The sequence below is a fragment of the Blennius ocellaris genome, assembly GCF_963422515.1.
Source record: "Blennius ocellaris genome assembly, chromosome: 9".
NCBI classification, from domain to species: domain Eukaryota; kingdom Metazoa; phylum Chordata; class Actinopteri; order Blenniiformes; family Blenniidae; genus Blennius; species Blennius ocellaris.
Window position 1 is genome coordinate 26,622,968 of NC_137658.1, and position 21,175 is coordinate 26,644,142.

At 41.7% G+C, this 21,175-nt stretch overlaps 1 protein-coding gene across 1 annotated transcript in view; it reads right to left on the minus strand.

The window, feature by feature from the left end:
- Window positions 1–800: 800 nt before the first annotated feature.
- Window positions 801–21,175, minus strand: part of LOC308134163 (solute carrier family 4 member 11-like) — a gene marked incomplete at its 5' end in the record, with an annotated part of 35,259 nt that continues 14,884 nt past the window's right edge. Inside the window, 18 exons of the mRNA XM_080501794.1 lie at window positions 801–1,195; window positions 2,654–2,823; window positions 3,395–3,590; window positions 4,926–5,099; window positions 5,839–6,004; window positions 6,292–6,398; window positions 8,002–8,281; window positions 8,567–8,640; window positions 8,910–9,042; window positions 10,945–11,058; window positions 11,266–11,391; window positions 11,484–11,568; window positions 12,629–12,838; window positions 13,734–13,857; window positions 14,129–14,210; window positions 14,295–14,514; window positions 14,855–14,898; window positions 15,288–15,380. Of these exons, the coding sequence (XP_080357920.1) occupies window positions 1,129–1,195; window positions 2,654–2,823; window positions 3,395–3,590; window positions 4,926–5,099; window positions 5,839–6,004; window positions 6,292–6,398; window positions 8,002–8,281; window positions 8,567–8,640; window positions 8,910–9,042; window positions 10,945–11,058; window positions 11,266–11,391; window positions 11,484–11,568; window positions 12,629–12,838; window positions 13,734–13,857; window positions 14,129–14,210; window positions 14,295–14,514; window positions 14,855–14,898; window positions 15,288–15,380 (2,465 nt within the window). The 3' untranslated portion in view covers window positions 801–1,128. The remainder of the gene's footprint in view (window positions 1,196–2,653; window positions 2,824–3,394; window positions 3,591–4,925; window positions 5,100–5,838; window positions 6,005–6,291; window positions 6,399–8,001; window positions 8,282–8,566; window positions 8,641–8,909; window positions 9,043–10,944; window positions 11,059–11,265; window positions 11,392–11,483; window positions 11,569–12,628; window positions 12,839–13,733; window positions 13,858–14,128; window positions 14,211–14,294; window positions 14,515–14,854; window positions 14,899–15,287; window positions 15,381–21,175) is intronic.

The following is a 21,175-nucleotide window of genomic DNA, read 5'->3' on the forward strand; positions in this document are numbered from 1 at the left end:
TCCATCCATTGCGTCTATCCTGGTCAGTGAGCAATTCACTTTGAACACCTGGGAGCACCTGCAGAGAGCCCAATCCTCCCTCCTGATTATTGGTTTAATGGGGCACAATTATTCATGTTTGTCGGTAGAACCACACTTGCACATAGATGCTTATTCAAGCCGCCAGTTAAAACATGCCGAGGTAACAAAGCAAAAAGTGGCTGTTGATGCATCGATGGAAGAATAGCAGCTTTAAAAACAGTGAAGACAGCAGGCTGCATCCAAAGTTAGTCAAGCGATTCATTGGCTGATAAATGTGGCTTTGCAGGAAGCAAATAAAAGAAAATTGCGTGACAAAACACCATAAGGTGATGACTTTTGGGAAAACTGTTCATGAGTCATATCTGTTCAATCTCAACTTTATTATCCAAGTTTCCTTTACAGGCTGATAGGAATCTGGCTCATTTTTTTCTGTGAAAAACTGCTGGGGACACATCTTTTCTCCAGCCTGAGCTCAGACCATCCTCAGATATACCTCTACTGCCATCTGTTGGAGGGATTTAAAATTCAGAGCTGCCCAACTGTCAATGCTCCTGGAAGGTTTTGTGTGGATGGAGACTGTATGCAGTCTCACTCAGCTCAAGTATCGGTGGCTGTTAACTTCTAATTTGGGAGCTCAAATCAATGCATTGTTCAAATAATGAAAAAGTCTCATCCATCTCCTCTAAAGGGCTTTATTTCATTCACTTCCTGATTTAACTAACACCAAACATCAGTTACATTTTATAAAAGACACTGTACATGTTGTGTGTCTCCTCGAAAAGATGCCTAAATTCAACGGAAATTTTAATATTGCTCTGACATGTATTTTTTATTAATTTCTTCACCTTTAATGTACACATATGCATATGTGAAAACCTTCTTTGAAAGGTTATACAAGAATATACAATGACCTTGTTGGAATGTTACACATAACGGAAAGCAACATGTATGGTAAATTTGTAGAAGGTTGATGAAAACTCTATAAATGGCCTTCCAGTTCACAGACAGAGGTGAAATTGATGTTGAAGTCCAAAAGCATTTGATTCACTCATTGTGTTCCCTTCCAGCCAGTGAAAATGAATCCTCACTTCACCAAACTCTGGTGTTCTACATGTGCTGTGCGTCCATGGTGTCCAGATACTTGGCGTCGATCAGTCTGGGGAGCAGGCTGGTCCTGAAATAAAAAACACACAATGCTCGTGCTTATTTCAAGAAATAAATAAAAGATATTCAAAATAAGTTTTGTGCAGCTGCACCAAAGTTTAGCACCTACACAGCCAGTTAAAATATTCAGACTACAAACCAGACTGCAAAAAAAGAAGTGAAACACTTTCATTAAAAGGGGGAACTGAAGCAATTTAGCTTTTCTGTTTCAACATCTTCCAGTTGTTCAAATTACATGATCGTGCTTGTTGCTGTTGTTGAATTTAATGCACAGTGTTACAGTTTTTGTCTACCTGTCTTCCTGGCTCTCAGTAAAACAGAGGCTTTACATTAAAACTGTGTTTGGAGCAGAGGTGGGCTCGAGGTGAGAGAAGCAGACTGTGGCAGCCCACTGCTCCTTGCATGTATAGTTAAGTTTAAATACGATAAGATAAGGGCTAAACACAGAGAAGTAATTTCCCCAAGGGGATTAATAAAGTGCACTCCTTTTTGTCTTATAGTTTAAATCATCTCATTACAGAATTATACAATGCTTGTGGTGTCTTTCTGAAGAGCAGTTCAAGTGGCTGGTAAATGTCTTTTTGAAGGGAACAAAATAAGATTTAAGTCTTGCCAGTTATGTATATTGGGTGTGAATGTTGAGTCTCTTCATTAACCATCTGAGTTTGTTAGTTAGTTGGTTAGTTTCTCTGCTTCTTGGCTGGTTGTTGTGCAGAGGTCCAGAGGGCAGAATGTGTTCACCGACAGTACTTCTCACAAAGACGACACCTTGATGTTGAACCCACCGCTACTGCTCTGTTCCCTATTCCACATCAGGCCTCTTTCAACTCAAGGCAACAAGGAATATTTTCTCTTTCAAAGAAGACTAAGGGTCCGTCCACACCAGAACCCTGGTTCACCTAAACCACATGTTTCTGGCCTATCATCCACATGAGGCAGTTTCAGAAGTGTGAAAACAGGTTTTTTTTTTAAACACGGGTCCCAGAGTGGGGAAATTCTAAAACCCCGGCTCGTGCCGTCAAACACGTTCATCTGTGGAAAAAAGATGAGGCAATCGCCCCCCTCGTCCCCCACCGCGGTTCGTGATGTCATATAGGACATAGACCTATAGAACTAGACTTATGAGGTTTATGAGCAGGAATCTACTTCCAATGTTCTATGTGCTCTATATTCACAGAGTCACAGCGCCCCTAAAGGCCTGGCACGTGTACTACATGCCCTGAAGGCTCGTGTTGAGCCGGGTTCACAGTGAGGTGTGAACGGAGGTTTTTTGGAGAAGGTTGGGGAGAAAAAAGATTGTTTTTCTCGTCGTTTAGATGTGACCTAAAGCTACCGCGTATACAGAGTTTCTTTAACGTTGCCTTGATAGGAACCTCAATGGCCTTCCACACTAAGCATGTTTTGAACTATAAATGCGTGCAGGTCTCAATAGCCTGACCCTTCCTCCTGCTGGACTGGGTGATCTCACCTGATTGGGACCAGCAGGATCATCAGCAGGGGGAACACCATCTTCATGTAGGGCAAAGGATACATGCCGATCGCGCAGAGGATGATCAGCTGGGTCATCTGCAGAGCGGTGAAGTAGTGAATCTTCCTCTGAGGCACACGGCGGATGTAATGGGTGGGAGGATATGACGTCTGAAAGGAGAAGTGAGAGTATATTATTGTGAGAACACATCGTGTCGAAAGAAATAACTCGTTGTACTACGCCCTTCGTTGGAGCTCATTTAAACTGGAGGAGGAAGCAATCAGATGAAACGGTGCACAAGGTTGCTGACTTTGCTGGCAATCTAAATCAAACAATTTCCTCATGCTTTTCTGCCACAACAGGAACAACTCCCAAATGTTCCCCAATTCCTATTACTTTCTATTTCTTTCTATTAATTTCTTACTTTTAGATGCATCACTTTTATCTACATACAAGATGTCATAAAACAGGCTCAACATCTAAAACATTTCTATTGTTTTGATTACACAAGTTTGAATGACGATTCCTGACTTTTCATGCAAATGGTTTGTGTGATAATATAGAGACAATTTGTCTTCAAATAGAAAACATAAAGTCTTTACTTTCCAGCTCAAACAAGAAACTCAGAATATACTGAATACACTGAATAAACCTCAGTACACTGCCTGTCAAAGCTGGTCAGGAAATGGCCAATTAGCAAACAATCCAGCCAGACGGCGTGTGTCTGTCCTTCCTGCTCACCTGTTCCTTCAGCAGCAGGGCCATGCGGTCCACCATCTGGTTCCCGTCCAGTGACGTGGCTGCGATGTAGAGGAAGAGGCCATAGAGGACCGGCTTGGGGATCCACTGCAGGGGGAGGGGCAGCATGAACGTGGACAGGCCGATCAGGATGTAGGCAGCCAGCGAGGTCAGGCGTGTTTCCCTCACGCTGACGATGCTATTTCATCACAGAGGACAGAGAAAGAAAAAAACAACAACAAACCATTCATTTAATTATACTGAGGATCAGTGAACATTTAATATTCTTTGACAACTGTGCAAATGGCCTCTGCTAATGAAGGTCCCGCATAATGAGAATGAAGCTAAAACTTAAGCTGATAAAATGCAGACATATTTTTTCAGAGTTTTGCTCATTTCTTGTTTGTCAAAAAAATCCTGCAAAAGCATTAGACAACGATTTTCTGAAATATTCTAAGACTATTGCTTCACATTGCTGCCACTGTTGTCTTTAATATACTATAATATAATATAATATACTATACTATACTATACTATACTATACTATACCATACCATACCATACCATACCATACTATACTATACCATACTATACTATACCATACTATACTATACCACACCACACCACACCATACCATACCATACCATACTATACTATACCATACTATGCTATACCATACCATACCATACCATACCATACATACCACACCACACCACACCACACCACACCACACCACACCACACCACACCACACCACACCATACCATACCATACCATACCATACCATACCATACTATACTATACCATACTATACTATACCATACTATACTATACCACACCACACCACACCATACCATACCATACCATACTATACTATACCATACTATGCTATACCATACCATACCATACCATACCATACATACCACACCACACCACACCACACCACACCACACCATACCACACCACACCATACCATACCATACCATACTATACTATACCATACTATGCTATACCATACCATACCATACCATACCATACATACCACACCACACCACACCACACCACACCACACCACACCATACCATACCATACCATACCATACTATACCACACCACACCACACCACACCACACCACACCACACCACACCACACCATACCATACATACCACACCACACCACACCACACCACACCACACCACACCATACCACACTATACCATACCATACCATACCATACCATACCATACCATACCACACTATACTATACCATGAGTGTCAAACATTAAGCCCGTGGGTGAAAACTGGCCATCAACAGCTTTTTTACCAATAGTGGACAATAGTGGCAGCACAGACGCAAGCTTTTGGTATTAAACGGTATTTTGCACCAGAAGTTACCATTAAGATTGGTTTTATTTTAAGATTGTAGTGATTTTCTAAAGTAATTGTATGGTTTCTGTCAAATATTTTTTATCACAGTACACTCTGCGCCACAACAAAGAAAATGTTGAGAGTGTGAATTGAACGGGTATCACTGACGTGGTGTAGAGGTGTCCGTTCTCCACGTGCTGCTCCACTTTGGCGAGTTGACGGGCATGCAGGGAGGAATGTGGGAAGGCGGCGTGCATCCATGGCAACCCCAGGCAGGACATGAGGATGTTGATGAAGCCAGTCAGCATTAAGTCCCAGTGGAACGCGGTGCCTTTTAGCAACCTGGTACAGACATTCACATTCACACGCACAAGCCGTCACGTGGTTTGTCAGTCAAGGAGCGCCGGTATTCCTGCTCCTCTTCTTGACCTCCTGCTGCAACTACTTGCCATAAAAAATGAATACCGACATGCGATATAACCTTGTCGCCTATGTACACCGAACAAGAGCTTGTGATTAAAAATCATTAATTATATAAAGATTAGTCATTTGCAATTTACAGAAAATAGGTAATAGTAGCGATTGCTCATTAAAAACATTTACATGGAGGTGTGCACAATATGTAGTGATACTTTAGCTGACCTTTTATATGACATCTAACAAACTTTTGTACGCATGATGTTCTCCTGAAGTTCCACCCTTTAGTTGGAGGAAGCTGCTCTATAATTTGGATGTTATCATATAAGAACAACACATTTCTGGATCAGTTAAGAGCTAATTACACAGAGAAGAAGGAGATAAGCAACGGCTGAGATAAAGGACAGCAGTGCTCTTAAAGTTCATGCTTCTCAGTTACAGCACACTCAGCTGAAAGTGAAAGGAGATCCACATGTTCAATTACACCAGAATTCGCCTGTTTAGTCCCTGAATAAAATGTTGTACCGTAATTATGACCATGTTCTTGCTTCATAATAGTAACCAAGCCCCAACAGTCACCATGATGAGTTATTGCTGACACTGCACAACATCTCTTTTATTTTATGTCATGGTTTGGGATTCGCACATGAAATCTGGATCTTACTTGTGTTCAGGCACATGAGTGAGTGAGATGACGATGTTCTGATCGATAAAGATGAGCAACGCGAGGAGAAACCCCAGCCCGACGGCGCCCAGCGTGGTCATTCCTGAGAGCTTCTCGAATGACGGGTACTTGAAGACCGGACCGTCATGGACACTGAACACAGGAACTGAACGAAGATAGAAAACACATTACGCACAGTTCAAAAAAGATCAATCTGTCAATGAACACCAGAAGTATGAAAACTACTCTTTATGTGCTTTTAACTTTTGTTTTGCAAGAAACATTTAAATTGTGGCTCTGTCACGTCTCAAAACCCAGCCTGGTTTAAAAGCTCACTGCCAGAAAATACTTTTCTGTTTTGTTCTTATTCAACCAGAGGATTTATGAGTGGAAGGTGCCAAGGCTGTGACGTTGAATCTCAAGGGTTCTTTCATTTCAAAGATCGGTACTCACGCTTTATGTCAAGGAAAAGGTAGGAGCCTATGAAGGAGAATATCAACACGGAGATAGGCAAAGCACAGTCAGACACCACCTCTCTGATTCTGCTGTTCAGATACGGGCTGTGGGAAGAAAAGGCAACACACATCTTAACCTTTTGCAACTCTCCTGGAATAAATTCCACTTGTACTGTTACAGCAATATTTACTGTAGCTACTGTTTTACTTTGTGAAACCATTCATGTCAAGACCTGAAAGGTTGCCACTGGAAGGATGGAACAATGACATCCCATGAGTCAGCCATGGAAATACATGACAGCAAAGTCACATTCGACCGGCTTGTGTATTAAATTAACTGAAGGGTGAAATTTATTGAATGTGATTTTTTTACTTTTCTATTTTTTAACCTTCTGTGTCACTCACGGGAAGTATTTCTTTTATTCCCACTCATACAACTTTTAGGCACGGTCTACCAGCTATCGTATTTATTGTGTGGCAAATTAGAAATAGTGAAACACACACACACACACACACACACACACACACACACACACACACACACACACACACACACACACACACACACACACACACACACACACACACACACACACACAGTCACCAAAGCAACAGTTTCAGGTATACATGCCATTTGAGAGCAGCAATCAAATATGTATAGTTATAATTTAACAGTACAATTTTAGTATTACTTGTTTGCATTACAATAATTCTATTCCACTGTCGAGACCGAATCTCGACTGATTCTAAGTTTGGAAAGAGAAACAAAAAAAACATATGTCTAATATTCAAACATGAATATGAATCCTGAAGTGACAGAAAGCGAAGCCATCGTTGAATATACCTTTGGGTTCTTTAATTGACTGAATAATAAAGCTACTCTATTTTATAAGGTCATAAAGGTTTATAATGAGAAATTCCGAAGAGCAGAGCTGCCGGATTAATGTTGTGGAATAAAATTTCTCTTTGGAGTGTCAGTATAATTGTGCAGTAACTCAATCCTTTGGGGATTGTGTGCCAGTATGGTATTCAAGATCATTTACCTTTCCCAGTCCTTACCGTCATTTTTAAAGGAAAATAGTCCCTTTTTTACTTCCCAAAATTCACCTGACAGTTATAATTAGTTTTTGCTTATTTTGTAAAGTGATCAATCTAGAATTGGTCTCACTTGGCTGTTATTTATTTTTTAAATACACAAAGCCCATCCACAGTCTGTTTTCTTCCCTCCATCTTTTATGGATTCCTCCTCTGGCGGTTTTCATAAATACTTTGCCTCTGCATGCGCACATCTTTATTGAAGCGTTGCAATGTTTACACTGGCTAAAATATTCAAACTAAAGAATTTTCTTTTTTTTATTGCTGCACCGCCGTGTCCCGTCAACACTATTCAGCATGCTTGATGCAACATTTTATGTGTCTTTCCCCTGATGCGTTTGTTTTGTTTGGACTCTTTCGGCTATCTTGTTTTTTTAATGATGTTTGACTGCTCAGCATTTGTTTGTAATGATTGACCCTCTGACAGACAATAATAGGGTTTGCATATAATATTTTATGTTTTTCAAACAACTCTGATTTTAATGGGGTATTTATACTTCTTCACTCTGGTCCAAGTATCAACAAGGCTTACCGCATGTATCATTTATATCGATGACTTAACTCTGTTCACTGGGTTTTGTAAATGTGAAGCAATTAGTGAGCATATAAATACCTCCTCTTGATGAGATAGAGGGCGTAACCCAGCCACAAAGTCCCCAGCATGAGCAGCAGACAGAGGATGGGCCTTTCTCTGGAGCATAACACCAACGTCTCCGGCAGGATGATGGACCCGTGCCCTTCAGCGTGTCGTGAGAGCGACGCTGTCTCATTATAATGCCCGGGCGCGTTCGCAGTCAGGTTGTTCTCCTTCTGCAGAATGTCATTAATCTGTTGAAGCACCACCGTGCTGTTTGTGGTCGCCAGGATGGGGCCATGGTAGTATTCCTCAAAAACTGGGAAGAAAAAGAGGAGTGAGGCTAAATAACACGTTTTAGGAGTTTGACATCGTAAACACAAGCTGCTATATAAGTAGTTCACACTTTGTTGGAAACTACTACAGCGTGAGACTGTGAAAGCTATACAGAGTCGTTCACCGACCAATATACAGTAATGGGAAAAGCAAACAAAATATACTCATCAGAACCTTGCTTTTCTCCTCAAATGCTCCTTTATGCATTTCCTGGGCTTCGCTCCCTTTACCTGCATGTTTAATGTAGCCTGACCTTGCCTTTACTCACGTTTGACAATGCTTTTCATGGCGTCCACGACAAACGCGATGGAGATGAACAGTGCAATGACTTCCTCTGTTGAACTGGGGAATGAAAAGAAGCACCATGTGAGCGTTTGTGATTTCACAGACACCACGGTGACAAAACGCTGGCTCAGATAGCGGGAGAGTACACTCAACAAAATGAATCATCGAGGCTGGAAAGAGGAAGTCATGACAGATGTGCCTTTTCTTATCAGTGAGTTCACTCTCAACACGCCGCCATACGGTGAGGGTTCAGCCACATATATTACTAGTTGGGGTTTTACATACGATGCGGTCATAAATGCTTATGAGTTTCATTGTGTACTCACCGTTTGAAGAGTTTCATCAGCAGGCTGACGTTGAATAAGCCTCCGAGGATGAGGAAGAGACTGTTCCACAAACCAATGCAAGCGTAGAAAGCATCGAAGTCAAGGTCGTAGTCATCACAGATGCCTCTGATAACTGTGAATTATACACACAATTCCGCTGTTATACATCAGACAGGCCTCTTACTTGTCCACTTTTTAAACACATCTTTTGACCCAACATGATTCATTGACCTGATTTTATTTGTTTAAATTTGTGCTTTTGTTCATATGGTTTTTGGGTTTCTGTTTTAGTCTTTTTTATTCCCATTTTAGTTGTATATTGTAGTAGAAGCTCCTATTTTGTCTAATGTACAGCACTTTGTATTCAACCATGGTTTTGTGAAAGAGCTTTATGAATAAACATATTATGATATTGTATGTTATTGTAAATAAACTCAACAAACAACAAACTCAACCGCTCCAAGACCAGACATGACAGTAGCAGGCCTGTTAATCAGGACCAGTCCATCTGACCTTGTATTAAATATATAATTAACAAGTTTCCTAGCCTCTGATAATTTACACATTTATTTATGTGTGACTTTTGATCCTTGTGAGTTGGATCTGTTGGTGAAGCAGTTATGAGAGTGAGATGAATTTATTTTCCCAAATGTCACACAATGAATTTCAAACCGATTCTCATTTATGTTTCTTTTGAGTATCGAGTAGCAACTCATTGCAAACAACAACATTTATCTCTGCTGTTAACACCTTCTGAGAATGATGAGGGTGAGCGATGGAGAGCAGTGGAAGTGAACCACACAGCAGGAGGTGTTGTGTATGTGTTCTCAGATGTGGGTCATTTTGAATGATAATATATTGAATAACACAAAAATGAAAAGATTATACAGAGACAGTAACTCAAAGAGCAGTCACAGGTTTCTGTGAGTCAGTTCTTGCCAGTGGCAGGTTTTATATTCAAAGCTGGCTGTCTTCATTTGACGCTATCTAAAAATGAGCATCTCACTTCATCAAGCTGCATGAAAAATGTGTTATATTGAGTAATATATACTCTGTGAAACTTATTAGCATTACGAACACTGTATTAATCTGAAATCCAGGAAAAGTTTCTTGTTTCTCAGTTTCCATGAATGATTTTTTTAATGTTTATAGAATAAAGGTTGGCTTTATAATCATTATAACCGAAATGCACATATTATTATTATTATTATTATTATTATTATTATTATTATTATTATTATTATTATTATTCCCCCAAAACAAATGTGTTTTTGAGGGCCTTAACATGTGTAATGTTCTGTGAAACTTTGCACACTCATCAGGTCATAGCTATACAACAATTCCCATCATTCACGCTAATTAGCACATAGGCGAATTAGCATATGGGCTAACATTAGCATTTGCGCTATTTAGCATACAGGCTGATGTTAGCATCTCCCCTAATTAGGATACACACTAATTAGCATATGTGCTAATATGAGCATCCAGGCTAATTAACGTATGGGCTAATTTTAGCATCCCTGCTACTTAGCATACACGACACAAGTATCTACATCTGATCACTGTTAACAGACAAAACCATTGGGCATAGCGCCACCTGCTGGAAACAGGAAGTGACACATACAAGCTCCTTTCTGACTGAAACTTTACACGTGCATGAGAGTCCACATCTCATCACAGCCGTGAGATGTTTACATTGCGCATAACGCCACCTGCTGTAACAGGAAGTGGGGAGACGTGCACAAAACCTCGACATGCAACACTTTCCGACGTGCGTGGGTGTGCGAGGACCCGTTCAACCCTGCTTGAAGCTTTAATTACAGTTAAAATGTTCATACTGTAGAAGAAACAATCCATTAAAGTATTAGTAGTGCAGAGAGCCACAGTAAACATCAGGTATGTGTGAAATCACACACATCATCTTCTGATGACATAAAAAGTGACGATAAACATGAAAATCCTCATGCTGCATTCCAATAAAAAGTTATAGATAGTGGTTTGGATAATTGTTTAAACCACCAGACACGATACACACCGCTAATGAAGAGAGCCAGAGGTGCAGTGGTCAGGGGAATGACGAGCGGTGAACCTGCAAATAAAGCATAGATCACGCCTCCGATGCTCTGACCAACAATGGTTTTCTGGACGTCTGTGAACCAAATCAACACAAAATAAAAACAGTTAGAAACACATCTGCATGTGAAAACTGTGTTCAGATCAGTGGTTCTGTTTTAGTTCAGGTAGTAAAAGTGCTCCCCTCCAATTATTTGTCCTTATCACAATTTATTTTCCAAAAACTCCTGCTGCTTCAAACTTTGAGGATCACTGGTGTCGATCAAGAGAACAATGTCCATACCGATTTCTCCTCTCGTGCTTTCATCATTCAGGGAGCCAAAGGCTATTGCAGGCAAGAGAATGGCAATGTAGAGGAAAATGGCGGTGGTGGTGTACTTCAGCAGACAGCGGTCCTTCCCAGTTATACCTTGATGGATGAGTCAAAGGCTCATTAAAGATATAAACAGCTAAAATGGCAGCACTTCCACCAAGGAGATATTTACAAGGTGTTGTTTGTACCATCGGTGAAGTCTGAAGGGTAGAGAGGCAGTCTGCGGCGAAGGTCATTATAAATGCCTTTACCCACTTTGAAGAAATCAGTCCACTGTGAAGAACAAGGCAGAGAGGAAGTCAGGACTGAGGAGCTGCTGGGTAACGTGAAGGAATAATCATTACAGTCTGGTGCTGGTAAACTTCAGCTAGGACCATGTGAAAAGCTTTTCTCTGCAAAATATTATGGAGATGCCGAGGATCGACCGCAATGAGTTGAAGGACGAGTCGATCACAGAAGAACAGCGTGGTGTTTATCCTCGGCCTGCGTCTGAGCTCCTCAACATCAACGCCCGCTTTGTTCTAAACACACAACACTTATTGAGGGTGCCAGTACGGGTCTGGAAACGTTACAGCTGCTTTCAAATATCATCGAAAATATGTTGTGATCAACATTCTTTTAGTCTTCTATCATTTGCTTTTCATTCCTACAAGTCTATGAAATATATATTAAACACAAGGTCCATTTGGAAGCATCAAACCTGCAGGTATATGCTCTCGTGTGCAGAACATCAGGTGGAACCACAACTCGCTGTGAAGTTCAATCTTTTACGACCTGTGCACATGCATGCTTTGTTAAATCAGCTATATTTAGGTGTTCCTTCTCCTCCGACCCCCGGCTGGGAAGCAAACACTACCTCTCAATTTAAAAAGTGGACATAATTAAGTCGTTTATCATCACACGGAGCTGGCAAACATTCTGCTGCCAGCTCCATGGAAGACTTGGCAGCCTTGTTTTGTCTGTTGCCCAGCTGCCTCTCGTTCCTCGGGCCCTGCTAGCAGAGCATGGAAACAGATCCGCAAATCATTTGGCTTCTTTACTTTACTGGCCCTTGTCTTCATCTGCTCGGACCTGGTGGTAAAACACAACGGTGGCCTCCACATAAGGAGAAAACATTTGACAGAGAATGTAAATGTTTCTACAAGTCTGAATGCTTTGTTTGGTAAATATATTGCTTTTCTAGGTTGGTACTTACAGAGTCTATATTTTACCCAGTCTTGTCTAAAGTTCATTCATAATTTCAATTAACTCGCTGCAAAAAACAAACAAACCCCAGAACCATTAAGTCTCTGCAGCCCAAAGGCAACGTGTCGCTGTCAGTTTGAATTCACACCTGGGGAGGTCGGCCTTTACGCGGATCTGAATCCTCCACCTCTTCTTCCACTGGCTTGTCGCCGACCGCAGAGAGCTGCTGGCGCTGTTGGATCAACTCCTGTATGAACTCCTCCTGGCTCTTTGTCTCCAGAAGCTTCTGTCTGAAGGAGATGTCGGCGAAGATCGTAGCAAATGTTCTACCCAGTTCAATGGCCGACTTGGTGCTTTTCTGCAAAAACATCATCAGAAAGTGGAAAGAAAGGCTTAAAATCCGTTCAACATTACATTCAGTGTTAATTTGCCCAGCTGGAAATAATTCCAAAATTAACAATATCCATACTGAGCTGACATTATTTTTCTGAATAATGGAGTTCCCTAATTTCAGAAAATATTAACATTGGAAATTGTCCACTTAATTATGAGCATTTTTCATACTTGCTGTAATGAAAAGCTCAGAGAATGAACAATTGTTTTTGGAACGTTGAACAAACATTTAAAAAAAACAAGATAAAATAAAGAAATAAGTATTGATAACTTGATATCAAATTGGTGTCAACAAGCCTTTTTCTCATTAATTGTGGATCCAGAAACGATGTAAACGATGGTGTCTGAGCTTTAGGTGACTGTAAAAAATGAGGCTCTACGTGGAGCTGAGCTCATCTGACTCTGGGCTCAGTACAGTTCATTACACAGCCAACACACACAGTGGGGTGGAAATGAGTGTATACTTTATAGTCACTGTTAATTTGAACAAAAAAAAAAGCATGTTTTTGCATTGAAGGAAACCAACCATGCATGCACAGGGAGAATATGGAAACTGAAAAGCCCCTTAATTCAGGCACAAAGCTGTGCTCGCTACGACAACACCACATGAAGGTGAGACAAATGAATGTCTGCTCCAGCTTTAGTGGAATTAAATTATTCAGGCAAAGAGGGAACTTTCAGCCTCGAGACCAACATTTAAAGTGTGTGTGGACTCATCCGAACTGAAATGTCACACAAGTAACTTGAAATGTTAACCAGTCATTTGATATAGTGCAACAATGAAATGTGCTCTTAATTGTAGCCATCAGATATGAGGATGTGATGCGTTTTGCAGCAACGACCAGAAAATGTGCTCTTACCGTTCTGGGTGGAGCGAGGATGAGGATGACGTAGCGAGCCTCGCAGCAGTTCACCCCCCAATTCTGAGGCCTCTCGAGGCGGGCGATGCAAACGTGACGTCTTTGCAGGGTCCTCACATTGGTGCTAAATTATACGAAAAGTCCTATTCTGAGTCAGCGGCGTATGAAAGATGGATTGCACAGCGCTCCATATTGGCAGGTGTAAATTGGATTCTGACGTTCAAAGCACAAAATTAGTTTTTCATCGGAAATATTTTTCATGTGTTTCCTTTGTTGCAGTCAAAATGAAATGAAGGGGCCTTTGAAGGAGGTTCCACAGTTTAGTTCGTCAGACAGAGATATCATTTGGAAACCCAAAGGAGTCCAAACAGTTTCACTAATGAAGACAAACTCACAGAATACAAAGCCAGGACTGCTGGTAGTGAATGCCAGTGGAAGAAGCCGTCACACCCTGAATGGTTTCTGACAGAAGATGAACTGGAAAAGAGTGAAGCGACAAAAATAATAGCTCTGTCAAGCCCTACATGAATAGTCTAGTATACTTTGTGAGGAGTCACTCACCATCAGTGTCCTTCCCTTGTGTGTCTGTGAACAGTGAGTTCATGACCTCGTCCACATCACAGCTCTCATGGCCGTCCTCCACCACGCCAGCCAGCATCCGCCTCAGGACTTCGTCGAGAGTCGCGGCTCTCTCGTCCAATAAGATGCTTGCCTCGGCCAGGAAGCCATCCAGGTCTCTGTGAGCACGCACCTCCTCCTGGAAGTTCATGGGCTTCACATACTGGGGAGCACGAAAGCAAAGGGCACTTCAGGAATTGATTGGTGCAAATTGGTAATATCTTAATGAGCTTCTTTTTGCTGAGCATGCATCTCTTAAAGCAAATAAACCCCATTGCTGTACTTCTTCCCAGCTCCCTGCAGATGCTACAGATAAAGTGCACTTCTCTTTTAGTTTCAATTAATATGGTGATTTTAGTGTGCATCTGGAGCTGCAGTGGAGCTTTTAAACTGAACTGACATGTGGGCCATATATTCAGAGGTGAAAATCTGAAAGAAACTGCATAATGCTGAGACTTTGCAGTATTAATGTCAATGCACTGGAGAATAACAGTGAATCTTACTTTGCGTGTTGTGTTTAAAAGTCCAAATCCTGGTCCTCCAGGATCTGCGACACAGAAAACTTAGATTAATTACTTGTTGTAACGTTGCTGATTGGCAGTAAATCTGATATCATTGGAAAGTTCCTCTTGCATGGAACATGCATGTTTATTCTTTTATCACATGTACCCAAGATGCTGATACTAAAGCTTTCCAATGGTAAATTTAGATTTATTGTCAAGAGACACTGCAAAAAAAACTAAACATTTTCCCTGTTAAATCTGCTTTATTTTTCAGCCCTGTAAAGGTGCTTGGATTCCTGATGGTTGACACAAACTCAATGTATTAGCACACCTTGAAACCTAGCTTCTGTTCCAAGTTACTTGAAGAAGGACTTTGTCACGATACAGCACAAGATACAGCACATACATGAAAATGAACGTTTCCCGTGCATACCTGAAGCACTGATCTGGATATCGGTATCGTAGATGTTATCTTTGTTTGTATCGGGTTTATCTGGACCAAAGTCCTCCTGCTCCTCCTTGAGCTCTGGAAAAGTAAATGGGCACAGCCACTGAAATTCTAAGGTTCTTATACATTACATGCAAATTTGGAGTTTTTGTGTCACAATAAATTCAGTTTACAATTGAGTGATAAAACAAGAGAGGTAATAATGAACTTTATTGTGGTTGCTTTATTATGATAAGTCACAATGAGTCAAAACATTGATTCCTCGTCTCAAGGTTAAGATGCAACACTGGCCGCTTTAAGCTCATCTGAGGTAAGGGACCATTTATTTTACCCCTCCTACCATTTTGCCATCTGTTGACAAGCACACAGAGAGAGAGAGAGAGAGAGAGAGAGAGAGAGAGAGAGAGAGAGAGCAGAGAGAGAGAGAGAGAGAGCGAGAGAGAGAGAGAGAGAGAGAGAGAGAGAGAGAGAGAGAGAGAGAGAGTGAGAGAGAGAGACAGAGAGAGACAGAGAGAGAGAGAGAGAGCTAATAAAAAAAAACCTTAAACCAGACATGCAGCAATATAACAACAGCAGCCCCTCGTAAATTCCTTCATTGTATGGAAGATAAATTTGGCTTCTCGATTGCGGGTTTTATGGAGGAAGAAAGAAACTGCCTCAGAATTAGATAGTTAACCTTAACCCTTCATGTGCAAAGCTTTGAGCTATGATTATTCCCTCCACCCGTCATTGACTTAGAGATCATCTGCCTCATTATTTACCCATTAATTAAGCTCTCAGCACACAGCGACGGGACAGGCTGTGCCCACCAGAATGTGAAATGGGTCATCAGTGAGCAGCCAGAGAAGCTTTGACATTTGCATAAATAACTGATGCAACACATTTAGATGCGTGTTATCTTCAGCATTCTGAAAGAAGGAAACCCTGAGTAATGTTGAGCAGAATCGTGCATATCAAGTTCATAAAAGAGCAGATCTCAACCGAGGAAAGGAAAGGTTGTTGTGTGTTGCTGGAGCTACGCACCCATCTCTTGAAACACATAGCCATTCTGGGACCTCCCGGCCGATGGAGCCTCTGCAGGGTAGAAGAAGAAATATGGTTTATTGTCAAGTGAACGTAGCTATTCATCAATTCGTACTTATATGAAGAGACTCGTGAGGATCTATTCTGCTCCTTTTTAAAGAGTTAACAGCGAGCCATTGCAACTTAAACTGTCCACGTTACGTTTTCACACTGAATGCTTTTCCATCTATAGTCAGGATTTGAACATGGGTGCCCCACAAGGAGTACTTGACAAATACAACATGACAAGTGCAATATAAATTCATCAAGTCATTACAAAAAAGATTATGGCAAAGTCAAGCCATCAACAGCAAAATCTCACATTGTCAGATTAAGACAGCGTTGCACAATATCCCCTCATTTTAAATTCATTTTCTCCACTTTTTGGCTTCAACTTCCTGAGATAAATACAATGCTGTTCCTGCTGTTGTTTATCAGTTATTAAAACAATTGTATACCTTTAATTTGCAGTTTGATATGCATGTAAATCTGTTAATGAAGGATTTGTTACCTCTGATGAGCAATTAGCTACAAATCATAAAATGCAGCTGATACAACGATCAGCTTCATCAGCAACACCGATGAGACAGACTGCAGGGAGGAGGTGCATCATCTGGCTGCTTGGTGCGAAGACAATAACCTGCTCCACCAGGACGTAGGAGCTAATCAAGGATTTTAGGAAGGAGAGGCGAGAGGCAGTCCAGCCCACATCAATGTGATGGCTGCGGACTGCATCTCCACATTCAAATTTCCTGGGTTCCACGTGTCAGACTCTCTTTCTACGTCCAACAACTGACCGACGCACCGTCTGTCCTCAGTCATACTCCTGAACTCCTCCCACTGTGCGACAGAGAGCCTCCTGACCAGCGGTGTCACAATCTGCTACCTAGACTCCATTGTGGCAGAACACAAGGTTCTACAGCAGGTGGTCAGAACCAGCCAGAGCTGGAGAAAGACTCCACTGGAGAAAGACTCCACTGTAGAAAGACTCCACTGGAGAAAGACTCCACTGTAGAAAGACTCCACTGGAGAACGACTCCACTGTAGAAAGACACCACTGTAGAAAGACTCCACTGTAGAAAGACTCCACTGGAGAAAGACTCCACTGGAGAAAGACTCCACTGTAGAAAGACTCCACTGGAGAAAGACTCCACTGTAGAAAACGTGCCTTCATACGCCAAGGTGAAGCGGTCAAACTCGCAGGCCACGCCCCCTCGCGGTTGGCCACGCCCCCTCACAGCAGCCACACCTCTATGAAGCAGCGTTTTAGCTTTTCAACGGCAGTTTATTTCTCACTTCCAGTGCTTTTAGAAATGCATTTCTCTGAACTGTCTCAGTAATAAAAGAGAGGTTTTTTTCGGAGCCACAATGTTGGTCTGGTTTTACCTGCAGGAGCTGACAGCTTTGAGTGATGCGTTCAGGTGCATCACGTCAGCCACCTGCCGACATTTTAACAAGCTGCGGGGCTCACACAGTAGCGATGTTACAAGCCAAAGATGATTAAAATATGATTGATAGTCATTAGCGAGCTGGAACAGACATGTGCAGCACATGGCATTGCGGCTCCTACACAGTTCGACCAGGACGGTTGGCACAGTTGAAACAAATGTCTTGGGCCAGAAGGAGCTGGATGAAGGAAATGACGTCGACCCTGGAGTGCCGAACTTCCTTCTTGTTCTTATGGAGTATGAATCGGCCTTTAGGAGCTTTTTTCCCCATTGCAGTCTCCTTTTTAAGCTCCAATCGCTGCCGACCCCACTCCACCACAACTATTCTTAATCTGAACTCCTCCTCCTGCTGACCTGACCTCTACACATATATGATGCATATATACTTCTGTGAATGTTGTCTATTTTCATACTTAACCACATAAGATGTAAATCAATGGTCATCCATGGTAAAACTATAGTTCTTTTTTCTGTGCATACATATAGAGATATATGATCATGCATTCTCGGTATATACCAATGTCTCTTACATTTCACATCTGGATTGGATGCCAAACGACTTTTTACTGCTCTGTACTTGTGCATGTGTAATGACAATAGATTTAATCCTAAAAAAAAATGTGTTCTTTTTGTGTGTGTGATAATTAGCTGGTAAATGCATCACCTTGTGTACCAGAAACATGCTTACTGAGTTTTGTTGCGTGTTGCGCAGCTAATCTTTAGTGTTTTTATTAAAAAGATGTTTTTGCTGAAAAACAGCTTCCTCCTGTGGCGGCAAGCAACACTGGTAATTTGATAATGAACAGTTGTGTATAATTCCATGCTGGTTGTAATCGGACTGTTGAAATCAAAATACTAATTGTTATATCTTTAAGTTTGCTTCCTCTTCATCAAGTAGTTATCTGGAGCGTTAAGCACCAACATGCTGATAAGCACTTCACACGCTTATCATATCTACTCATCTTCTATCACTAAGTGATCCAACCTGGCCTTCCAGTGTCTGGACACTGAGCAGAAAATAAAAGGATTCAACTTGAATGAATCACAAGTCCAGTGCAAACAGAGAGATTTGTGTTTTCATTGAGGTTTGGACACAGTTTGTTTATCCAGCACATGGGAGTATGCAGTGATCGCAAAATACTTCGGACAGTCGGACATTACGGATAAAAATGCCCTTGGTCCAGTTAGTATCCTCTTACAACCGGTCTCATGTCTGAATTTCCGCTGCTTTGCAAAATGTGGGATGGATTTCCTAAACGGAGGCGGGTCTCAAAGTAATGAGTCACGAAAACCCATTCCACAGTTTGCAGCCATCGAGGAGGCTAGGGAAGTAGCATTGCAGCTATCCAACTTTTCATGACAACATGTCGCTGTTTGGCATCAACGTGGATGTTTGCAAATCCGTTGTACAGCAGGTGGCGCTCTGCCACCAGACGTCACCGTTTTAAAACGCCAGCTCTCCAGGAGAACAGCACTGACATCAAAACAATGAACAGCAGCTCCTCCACTGTAGCAGGAGATTCACACCTCTGTGAAGCTGCATCCTGCTCCACGCTAAACTCCCTGAAAATAGTCCCAATCATCTGTGCTGCATTAGAGCTGGAAACATTCTGTTGGTGATGTGTTCATAAAGAATTTCTCCAGGGATTAATAAAGGGATTGTGAGATTTTAAAGCTATAACTAGTGTACTATGAGATGATGACGTCACGCAGACCCCCACATTGTCCTGATTGAACAAAAATACTTTGTACTGCTTCCTTTTCTCACCTTCTACTAACCTCAAGTTGCATTTTGAGAGAATACACACATACATTCATATATTTCATACTTTACTGTACAGAGGAGTTTATTACAGCCTCATATAAGAAAAATATTTTCATTTAACCTTACTTCAGTCCAGTAAAAACTGCAGGATTACTGGACCAGTGTCTGGTAAAAAATGTTGGCATTTCGCGATCCCTGAATATGATGACCATGTTGAGACCACAGTCAACAGCTCTCACAACGTAAATGAGAAAAACAAGCCTTCAGAAAAACACCTTTCATGTTGTTCTTACAGTGATGGATTACGTCAACAATTCCAATAAGAACCAGTGTTTAGGAGACAGCCCCATTGTAACGTTCACGCACACTCAAATTGTTGTGTTTCACTACTTCAGGTACATGAATGACAAACAAAAAGCTCTATGGCTTTTTAAATAATGAAAATCCTCTTTATGTCCTCATTTGTTGGATGAGCAGCAGAGCATGACTCTTCTCCAGTACTGCCACATAGTTTTTTGTTTGCTGTTGACTCCTGCTTTAACCTTGTGTCACCCCCGTCTGCTCATGTTCGTTGTGTGATTGGCAGCACCTATAGCGTGAGCTCCGTTACAGTCAGGTGGTGCTTCGAGGACAATCACGCCACGTTTAACCCATCTCTTCAGGGGAACCACCTAGTTTTCCTTTAAACAAAGGTGCAAGTGGCTGTTTTGGCTTTATGTGGGTTTATCATACTTGTTAAAAATGATTATGTAAATGCAATTTAGTCTTCAATAAAACATTCAAACAAGTCAAATTCAAAATCGTAGAATAAGCTGACGGGCTGAATTTTTCATTGGTGTGATCTGTGGATACTCATTCACATTTGTGTAAAAATATGACCTACCAAACTCAAATTTTCTGACTTTTTTGTGCTACGTTTATGTACGTATATTTGATGCTGATGATTATTAATAAAAGAATGTGACTCATGGAATTACTGAGGAGGATAATAAGAATACCACATGGTTAGAAGTTGAAAAGGCATCACTTTGCTCTCAGTTACAACAAAAACCTTGTGCCAGCTGTGCCTGGTGTTTGCTCAGGCGCTCATGTATCTGAGAGACTCTGCTGCGGCTGTACAGGCGAGTTTTCTGTTGCCCGAGGCAGAGTTTGGCTCCAGGGCCTCCAGAGCGAGGCGATATCTCAAAGCAGATTAGACGGAACATTCCCAGGCCTCCTCCACTTCACAGACAACAGGGTGCCGCACGGCTCAGGCAGCGTAGCAGCGCTCGCTAAGGTCCTGGCTCATCAAGATCACGTTTATTATAAATATTCTCACCTTTCCAGCACTAGAAAGGATGTAAGGACATACAGAATAGGGATAATAAGGTGGTACTCATTGAGGAGAAGATCATCGACCTGTCTCTTCCTGCCACTGTTGAATCAGAACCAGCTCTTAAAATCACAGTGGACCAGACGGAATACTTTTCCGTGGTGCAGATGGCTCATGCTTGTCGGCAGCCAGGCTGGCTTTACCCAGCTTAGTGTGCAATCTGTTAGCATTTACAGCAGCACAAGTGTAAATCAAGACTGGAGGTGCTCCACATGGTGCACAGCAA